This window comes from Lactuca sativa, chromosome 8, assembly GCF_002870075.4.
Source record: "Lactuca sativa cultivar Salinas chromosome 8, Lsat_Salinas_v11, whole genome shotgun sequence".
Taxonomy (NCBI): Eukaryota; Viridiplantae; Streptophyta; class Magnoliopsida; order Asterales; family Asteraceae; genus Lactuca; species Lactuca sativa.
Window position 1 is genome coordinate 5,580,410 of NC_056630.2, and position 9,591 is coordinate 5,590,000.

The window sequence follows — 9,591 nt, forward strand, 5'->3', positions numbered from 1 at the left end:
TGTATTTTTATTGTTTTCTTTATTTTAGGAAAACATTCCACGGGAGAAGATGGTGATGCAATCACAACTCGGGGAGAACGAAAAGTTAAATGAAGAACACACTAAACACTCATTACGCGTCGTAAAACGCTCAGACGACGCGCAAATGCGTGTCAAGGAAGACCTTGTCATAAAGAGAGACGACGCGCATTTACGACGCGCATTTATGACGCGCATTTACGACGCGCGTTTACGACACGCAATGCGTATCAAGGAAGGCCCTGTCATAAAGGAAGACGACACGCATTCGCGTGTCGTAACCTTACGACGCGCGTGTTAATGACACGCAATGCGTATCAAGAAAGCCCCTATCAAGAAAGGCCATGTCATAAATGAAGATGACACACATTTTTGCGTATCGTAAATTTAAATGTTTAAAAAATATATATTTATATATTTATTAATTTTTAAGTGAAATTTGCATTTAATGTCTCATAATAGAAATAAAATACCATATACAAAAAATACAATCCATTGCATAAAATTTAATGTCATACAATTCTATTTCTTACAATATATAAATTTTCATTCATCTAATCTACTGTGTTTCATATTAACAATTTAAATGAAGAATGCAACACTTGCATTTGTAGCATCTTATCTCTTTTAGCTTGAGCTTTCTTTTCCTCTTCTAATTCCAGAGTTATTCGCTTTCATCAACCCTGTAAACACAACACAAAATCACTTGTCATTTTCATTCTACATTTAAAATTAATTCTTATTAGGACATTCTACTTTTAAACCTACCAATCTAGCAATTTTTTTCAAAGAATATAATTTATAATTTTTTTGTGGAAAGTACATTGTTATTTCTTGAATACAAGATGTTACAAAACTTACCTTTGCAGCCATACATGAATCAATTATTTTCTTAGCTTCAGAAAGAACCTGAAACAAAAAGCTTATGTTCCATATTAATACTAAAAGAAAAAAAGGCTTTGATTATTTGAAGGGAAAAATGCATACATCAATGAGGATATCAAGTAGGAAGTATACTGATGAACAAAAGAGTGAATGTGATCAAAAGTCAATATGTACGACACCTGTGACTTGTGATCTCACTTAAACCATTCCCCTGTCAAATTTATTAAAAAATAATGCAAATTTGAGATAAATAAATATGAAAAGGAAGGATATTATAATTATGTATAATAATCTAACTCTATGAAAGGTTTCTTATCTTTTCCAGCAGTTGAGGCAACCTCCAAAAACTCCTTATACTCCTGTGTCCACCTTCTAACTGGCAACTCAGTGATGTGGAGGGTACTTTCGTCCTCATCTTTAATTCCTCAACAATTCCAATGGTTGTGTATCCAGTGTCATTTGAATCAAAATATGTCCTAGCCTGTATAAAGAAAAGTAAATAAATTATCATTTACTAAATGGGGTAAATGCAAGAATAACTTCAAACAAACTGTAATAATACACAAAAAACTTCACAAGAAATGATTTTATTTTGAAATTTTTTGCTCTTGCACTAGATTGAAGAATTGGGATCTCAACATTCTTCCTGATAATATTTGTCAAATTTTATTCATCTTTCATAAAAATCAACAATTTGGAGATGAAATTAAGATTGAAACTTACATTTGATGTCCTGCCCTGCAATAATGTGCTCTACTCCATGAAATCTTGACATTTATTCTTGAATTATTATTTTAATAAATAAAATCAAGATTATGGAAATAAACTTACTTAGGGGAGGAAGAAATTGAGTAGTATCTTGAAGATGTTGTTAATTTAAGAGAAAAACAAGTGATGCTAATCAGTTTGTCTTTATCCTGAAGATGTCCACAAAAAAAATAAACTTTTAACTATCCAAGTTAATATACAACTCAAAGTGAAAAAGACACATCCTTATATAATTAGAAATAAGTTAAAAGAAAAAAAAAACATTCTACCTTGATTGGATATTTGCTGAATTTACGTGTAGATATCCACTCTTCTATAAGTTTGCAAGTATCTGGAAGCACTGCAAATATGAAAAACGAACCCATTGGCATAAACTGTACCTGGAACCCCACATCTCCAAGCAACTTGATGTGGCAGCTATCCAGGAATAGGAGGCTTACTTACATTGCTAAGATTCAAGCAATTATACTTTGGAAGAATGATAATACCTCAAAAATAGTACCTCATATAGTTTAAAAACAAATTGCTATTTCTTTAAAAGATTTGTACAACAGAAATTTATAAAAATATGAGTAAAAACTGAAATTATGGATTTACCGTCCATGCTGCGTATTGTACTGTGGGGTATTCCTTCTTGATTTTAGATTTCACTTGGATCCATGATCTTCCTGCATATATATACATGACCATAAATTATTATATGACTTTAAAGTTGAAAAATGATATCAACTTTAAAAAGGTTAAATGCAAGAAAACTTATTTACAGATTATATAGAAAAACTTATTTCTATCATTACTCATGATTTTGTTATTTTTCAAAATAAAATAATAACTTTCAAATCATACATCCAAACACCCCCATTAGCATTAAACCAATTCATAATCGTTTATCTACTAAAATAATTATAGTCAACATATTTATTCAAACAAGGAACCAAAAAGACCTTACCCTCGATAACAAGCCCATAGTAAAGCATAAAAATCAAGTTGTTCCATGGAGAAGATGTCACTTGTTCAAGCAACACCTACAAATATATAGATCAAATCGCGAATTAGGTGTCATATAATTCAGTTGTAAGATTGTAAATTTCCATTGTTATCCTTATTATCAAAGGTTCTTAGGATACCTTTTTGGCAACTGTTGTCGTGTCTTTTTTGCCCTTGAACAACTTATCCAACAATAAGTGGTAGAAATGCCCAAATGGTCCAAGATATGCACACCCAAAAAGCTACAAACACTCCCGCATTAATATTCTATACTGATTCTTATATATATATATATATATATATATATATATATATATATATATATATATATATATATATATATATATATATATTTGACTGGTGCTTTTTCATTTATTGCAGAGAGAATAAGTTATGTGACTTTCATATCCTGATATTTTATATGTGACACCCCGACCTTACGGATACTGTCATTTATTCTTAGTATTCTTTAATTCATTAGGAATGGTGAAAAGTTTAACAGCAGAACATGGTAACCTGCTATCTGGTAACACCAATGGTTCCTAAGTGCAAATCAAGAAAATAAGAGCAACAAATATCGCAGGTTTCTCTCCCTCCTTGAAATTGAGCACAAGTCTAAAACAAAAGAAATATGATGAAATTGAACACAGGGCCTAAATTCTTTGAGAAATTTTCAGAATTCAATGAAGAACCATACATGTTCAACAGAAAAAATCATAAATCAAAACCTATATATTATCAAAAAATCGGACCTGATGAGAAGAGGAAAAAGGAAGAAGCGTACCTGATGAGAAGGGGAAGGAGACTTCAAAAAATTGGAACAGATGAGAAGAGGATCGTCGACGATTGGTTGTTGCGGGAGAAGAAAATTGGCGTTGAAGTAGGAGAAGAAACGATGGAGTCGCTGATTTCTTCCTTTGGTAGGGCAAGGGTATAATTGGAAACCCTTCTCCCTTTCTTCCTCCTTTCTCAGTCAGTCGATTTTTTCCATCTTACCCGATTAGATTAAGCTTTCCGAGTCAGATACACAAATTTAGTTCATCAAACGTCTTTATCTGACCGGGTCATCAAAAAAAGTCGTTGATGTCTGAGATTCGATACCTTGAACCAAGAAATCCCTAAATCTCTATGAGATAGGAGCGCCGACACCTCGATCGATTTTGTTGAGAAGCATCGAGCATAACACTAAATCTTTTGGGAGTCGCAGTCGCATGCCAGGAGAAGTGAATGTGATGTTGCAGTGGTCTGTTAGGGATAGACAGAAAGGAGGGACATGGATGGAGGAAAAGGGTGGCCTGGTGGTTCTAGGGTTTTTATACAAATGGTGGTGTTAGTAACCAACGATGGTGATTGACCATGGAGTTTCGAGACCTTGACTTTAATGGAGCTATTGTTCTACTTGATATGGAAATCACTCTAAATTTGTAGTTGTAATATAGCTCTTCTATTGATTGAGAGGCTAAGAAAGTACTTGAGGAACTGAAGATCGAGGGAAGTAGATGAAGGGTTTTTGAACTGAAACCCTAGTTCCAACAATAGTCATGGTTCCAAAAACTGTACCCCTTTGATCAATTTCATGGCCTGGTGACCAAAAAACCTTCGATTTCACTAAGAACCGGAACCCTAGTTCCAACAATAGTCGATTTTTGGTATTTGATTGAGAGAGAGAGAGAGAGAGAGAGAGAAAGAGAGAAGAACGATTGAAAGAAGGTAGAGGAGAGCTTGGCGGGGTTTTTAATTTTTTCAGAATTTCATTTCCCCCTTTCCCCCACTATTAAAGGATGGAACGCGCGTTCCATTAAAAAATATAAAGCGACATCCAGACGACGCGCATTTTATTATAGGTGCCCTCCGTGTTTTTTTAGACACTAATTTAAGGGCGCGCAATAATGCGTGTCTTCTATCCTAAAATTTTTTGAAGAGATGACATTTTTCTAATGTCACTCTCCTTTGCGTAATATAGATCAATGAGTGTCGTATTTTGCGCGTCGTAAAAGGCCTTTTTTCTTGTAGTGACAATGCCTCGCTCGTGCCCTCGGTGAGAGACGTGGGCATATTCGCAGAATTGGAAGGAAACCAAGCATCAACAATAATTTATTTTCAAATGAACATACCAAACGTTCCAAAGCTTCCACATCCCAATCTTCAGATAATCCCCAAGTTGCTGTATTATCCCAACAAATTCAAATCATGCAACAACAAATGCTACAAATGAACCAAATGTTTAATAACACTTTCGCGTCTTTCATTCCAAACTTCCAACCACAACCAATGTCACAATTCCAGTTTAATCCCAATATGGTTCCACAAAATAACCCCGAAACATCAAATGAACTCGCAGAGGATGATGATGATGTTGATGATGGTGGTGATGATGATGTTGATGATGATGAGGAGAACTAGAATGGTAATGACAACAATGTTTGTTAAAAACTGGTTTTTTTTTGTTATTTTGTTTGATGATGTTGATGATGGTGGTGATGATGATGATGAGGAGGAAAAGTAGAATGATAATGACAACAATGTTTGTTAAAAGCTTGTTTTTTTTTGTTATTTTGTTATGTAGTAGAATTTGAATGGTATGTTATGTTTATTAAGTGTTTTTGTATTTTAATGGTATGTTATCTTATGTTTATATTATTCTGCAAATATCCCTTTTGGATTTGTTTTAAATGGTATATATAACAAAACCTGTGGAAGATATTAAAAAAAAAGGCTATAGAGACGACATGTCGTCAGTATAGCTTTCCGATTGTAAAAACGGTTTTCATTTTTCCAAACGACAAGTCGTCTCTATCGCTTGCACTTATCCAAACGACAAGTCGTCTCTATAGCCTCACACTTTTCCCGACGACAAGTCGTCTCTATAGGGTCCGAATAAAACTTTTTCTTATTTCCTCGAAAATCAATCCCGACGACCCTTTGCAGACGACATGTCATCTGGACTGACCATGCTATACCGACGACACCTTTACCGACGACTTTGTACAGACCACATGTCGTCGGTATAGGCTTTAGCGACGACAAGTCGTCTGGACAGGGTTTAAAATTGTCGTCTGCATAGTGTACGATCCTTGTAGTGGAAGGTGGCTAAGAAGGTGATGGGTGGTGAGGATTTTGCTTTCTATCAGGAAGTGATTCCTGGAGTCATGTTTAGAATTGGAATCCGTAATGAGGGTATTGGTTCAGTTCATTCACCACACTCTCCTTATTTCTTTCTTGATGAAGATGTTCTTCCCATTGGTGCAGCTTTACACACTGCTATTGCAGAGTTATATCTCAGTCAACATTAAATCCCTTTCACTGTGTAAATAGGTTCATAAGTTCAATTATGACATTTGCTAAAAGATTCTGTGTATTGGGATATGATGTAAATGTATATAGAGCAATACATGTCCTTTTTGTCTTGAACATGTTCTTTCTCGTTGCATCTTAATTTTTAGGTGAATCTTGAATGGAGCTGTATAGAATGTGGCTTAATACTTAATGTCCATGGGAGTTTTCTACAAGTAACAGGAAAGGAGAAGTCAACTTGACTTTTGACCCACTTATAGGATATGTGTAAGAAGGGCAATTTACTCCACCATTTTAGATGGAGTATTACATTTTCAATCTTCTTTTTTATGGTCACATCTCTCTGTACTCTCATCTGTTTATATATACAACATCAACCAATAAAAAAAAATCATTTTGCCCATTGTTGTTCTACACACAGTTGTTGATAACTATGAACAGGAAGGAACATAGGCAGGTGCTATTCGGCAGAGGTTTGGTAGATTTCTCACATCAAAACCAAATTATTATTACCGTTTGATATGGTTAACTATAAAAACCATCCATTTGGACTCTTTATGCTTAAAAGTGCCAAAACTTGAATGAATGGTGGTTGAGTTAAGTATGATTGCTTAGTGGTTGGTTACTAACAAAACAAAGGAATTGAATTAATGATTACAAGATTATGCTAATCTTCTTAATTAGCCTCTAATTATTCCAATTCTCTGGCCCCCACGCATTCTTTTAAATTAAAATCCTTAAAAAGAATAATATTGAGGGTGTCACAAGAAAGTATACTTCTAAAAAAAAAATGGAAGCATTAATTTGATGGGTAAAATGTAGAAAAAAAAGTTTTGTATTGAGGCGAAACATTGGTGTCCCATGCTGACTCACGTCCACATGTCTGATTGTTTCTATTATTGGTACTTGATCCGGACCCTTTTGAATTGAAATAAAGTTTAGTTACTCTTATAAACTAAGTTACACAAAGAGGTTATGTAGATCCAAATGCAAGTCTATGTGTACAATATTCATCCCCACGTAAGAAAGTTAAATTTCTGCAGATCCCAAGTGGGGAACCCCATATCTGACCACTCTTTTTGTGTCGAGATTCAATCAAGTTGGTTACATCAAAAACAAAAGATGGTAGGTTAGGTAACCACATATTAATTAAATAAACCAATTTATTTCCCAAAAAGAAAATATTAAATAATAATGTAGCATGTGTGACCAAGTTTCAAGTAAGAAGATCTTTACACGTAATCCTTTATTCCTTTTGGCATCCCTCCAAAACTAAAGTTCTTACCTTTAGCCCGACTACTCCTTCTCCATTCATACATCAACTGAACTACCGGTTTTTTCAGTAGATTGTGATCGTTCATTCTTCGACTAGTTTCACGCTCATCATACTAGCCAACTGTTGTATCATAAATTGTCACATAGCTTTTGAAAGTTAGTCAGATTTGAAGTGACATACTTAAAGAAATGATGAAACAGAACATGCATGCTGATGCTATTAACACAAAAACTTATACATCCGTGTGAGTTGGGAAATTTCTAACTTCAAGATTGACGATGGGACTTATCCTGATATTATAATGTACATTGTTAGAACCTGTTTAATTAATTAACTCTTTGTTAATTGTTGTTTTATAAAAATGCGTATGGTAATTAAGCAGTTATAATTAATACTCCTTTTAATAAATCACAAGATATGTAACAATTTAATTTGCGTGAGAGTGTCAACGGGTTATTTTATCTGTTTCTCCTTTTAAGGCCATTATATAGAGTTACTTTTCCGATAAATAAGTCTATTCTGATTCCTTGGAATTCCCTCTGCTTAAGTTTTGTGGCCATGGATGGATCCCAAGTCCCAACCCAAAAAGATGGAAATTTTTATATATAAAGAGTTAGTGGCTCTGCATGTGCTCTGCCATGTCAATGTTTTGCTTTTTGAGGATAATAACTCACCGTCCATCCTTAAGATTCTCAAATCATTTCTTATATATTTCTCTGTTTTCTTTCTCTCATTCACTCTCTCTCTCTCTCTCTCTCTCTCTCTCTCTCTCTCTCTCTCTCTCTCTCTCTGTATTAAGGACGATGGGTGAAGAACAGAAAGTGGTGAGTACTGAATTCGGGTTTATTTGAGTGAGATGTAGATGGGTAAGAATGTGATCTGGGATATATCTGATGTGAGTCTGACTGGTTTTTTATTTTCTATTTCTAACAGGAAGAACAGAAGGTAGAAGAACCAAAACCAGAGGAAAAGAAAGAAGAAAATGCCGAGGAGAAACCTCCAGCTGAAGAGAAAAAAGAAGAAGAACCAAAACCACCAGCTCCCTTTGTGTTGTTTATTGATTTGCATTGTGTTGGATGTGCCAAAAAGATTGAGAAATCCCTCTTGAGAATTCCAGGTATGTATATATATATTTATACTCTGTGTGAGTAGTTCAGTGTGTGTCTTAATAATTATTATCAGAGTACTCCATTAATTAAATGCGGTGTGTGTATGTTTATACTTTATATATAGGAGTTGTAGGGTTGGACATCGACATGGGGAAGAACCAAGTGACGATAAAAGGAGTGGTGGAACCGCAAGCAGTGTGTGATAAAATAACCAAGAAAACAAAAAGAACCGCCAAAGTTTTGTCTCCTCTTCCTGCTAACGAAGGTGATCCCATTCCTCAAGTCGTTGCCTCTGAAGTCCCTGGATTAATTACAGTCGAGTTGAATGTCAACATGCATTGTGAAGCATGTGCTCTGCAACTCAAACGCAAGATCCTCCGAATGAAAGGTACGTGTAAGTCATTATTAGATTTTGAGTAATACAAATATTATTTCTTTTTCAAGTTCAAAAGTAATTAAATGAAATGAGATGAATAATTTAATTTGCAGGGGTGAGAACAGTGGAAACAGAAGTGGGTTCAAGTAAAGTGATGGTCACAGGAAGTATGGATGGTGAGAAGCTGGTGGAGTATGTGTATAGGCGTACAAAAAAGCAAGCAAAGATCGTGCCACAACCAGAGCCGCCAGCGGCGGAACCAGCACCGGAAGCAGCTGAGAAGCCCAAAGAAGAAGAGGCTGCAGCAAAACCTGAGGAGAAACCAGCGGAAGAAGCAAAACCAGAAGAGAAACCACCAGAAGAAGAAAAGAAGGAAGGTGGTGGTGGTGGTGGTGCTGATGGAGAGAAGGAGGAGGGGAAGAAGGATGGAGGAGAGAAGATGGAGTTGGTTGACATGCAAAGGGTGATGTATTATCATCAGTATCCGCCGTTGTATGTGATGGAAAGAATCCCACCACCGCAACTCTTCTCAGACGAGAATCCAAATGCATGCTGCATCTCTTGAATCCCGGTATAAATAAATCATAACATTCAGTCACAAATATTTTAGAATGTGATTTGAATGTTACATTGTTAATTGATTTATTAATTAATATAATTATCAAGTCTTCCCATTTATCTCATTTCTAAAGGCCCGTTTGGTTTGATTGAATACGACAATCAAGAAATGGAATATTAAACGACGTAATCAAGGTAATGGAATCCATAATTACATTTAACTGTTATGTGTAGTTGACTCAAACAATAAAATAAATCACTACACATTTGTTTGTTATAAATTAGTAATAAAAAAATATTAATCTAAAACAATAAATTAT

General features: G+C 34.9%; 2 protein-coding genes and 1 long non-coding RNA gene across 3 annotated transcripts; 1 reads left to right on the forward strand and 2 right to left on the reverse strand.

The window, feature by feature from the left end:
* Window positions 1-538: 538 nt before the first annotated feature.
* LOC128127933 (uncharacterized) lies at window positions 539-1,378 on the reverse strand. The gene is made up of 3 exons (XR_008225574.1): window positions 1,006-1,378; window positions 880-927; window positions 539-701 (listed from the first exon to the last, which is right to left on the reverse strand). It is a non-coding gene; the product is annotated as an uncharacterized LOC128127933 (long non-coding RNA).
* An 814-nt stretch (window positions 1,379-2,192) lies between these two features.
* On the reverse strand, window positions 2,193-3,111 carry LOC128127636 (peroxisomal membrane protein PMP22-like). The gene is made up of 4 exons (XM_052766289.1): window positions 3,100-3,111; window positions 2,799-2,900; window positions 2,621-2,696; window positions 2,193-2,339 (listed from the first exon to the last, which is right to left on the reverse strand). Exons 1-4 carry the CDS (start codon window positions 3,109-3,111, stop codon window positions 2,257-2,259), a joined length of 273 nt encoding a protein of 90 aa, XP_052622249.1. The 3' UTR covers window positions 2,193-2,256.
* Window positions 3,112-7,773: 4,662 nt separating this feature from the next.
* Window positions 7,774-9,391, forward strand: LOC122194393 (heavy metal-associated isoprenylated plant protein 9). Its single transcript, XM_023899168.3, has 4 exons — window positions 7,774-8,052; window positions 8,162-8,345; window positions 8,462-8,725; window positions 8,827-9,391. The coding sequence occupies exons 1-4, from the start codon at window positions 7,855-7,857 to the stop codon at window positions 9,276-9,278; spliced, it is 1,098 nt and encodes a 365-aa protein (XP_023754936.3). The 5' UTR covers window positions 7,774-7,854; the 3' UTR covers window positions 9,279-9,391.
* Window positions 9,392-9,591: the final 200 nt, after the last annotated feature.

Bases quoted from the DNA above. Each gene is read 5' to 3' on its own strand.
- LOC122194393 (XM_023899168.3), top strand. From the start codon at position 7,855: ATGTGCTCTGCCATGTCAATGTTTTGCTTTTTGAGGATAATAACTCAC. The intron at 8,053-8,161 runs GTGAGTACTGAA...TATTTCTAACAG, and splicing joins TGGGTGAAGAACAGAAAGTG to GAAGAACAGAAGGTAGAAGA. The intron at 8,346-8,461 runs GTATGTATATAT...CTTTATATATAG, and splicing joins ATCCCTCTTGAGAATTCCAG to GAGTTGTAGGGTTGGACATC.
- LOC128127636 (XM_052766289.1), bottom strand. The intron at 2,697-2,798 runs GTATCCTAAGAA...ATATATTTGTAG, and splicing joins CGACAACAGTTGCCAAAAAG to GTGTTGCTTGAACAAGTGAC. The intron at 2,340-2,620 runs GTAAGGTCTTTT...ATATATATGCAG, and splicing joins CTATGGGCTTGTTATCGAGG to GAAGATCATGGATCCAAGTG.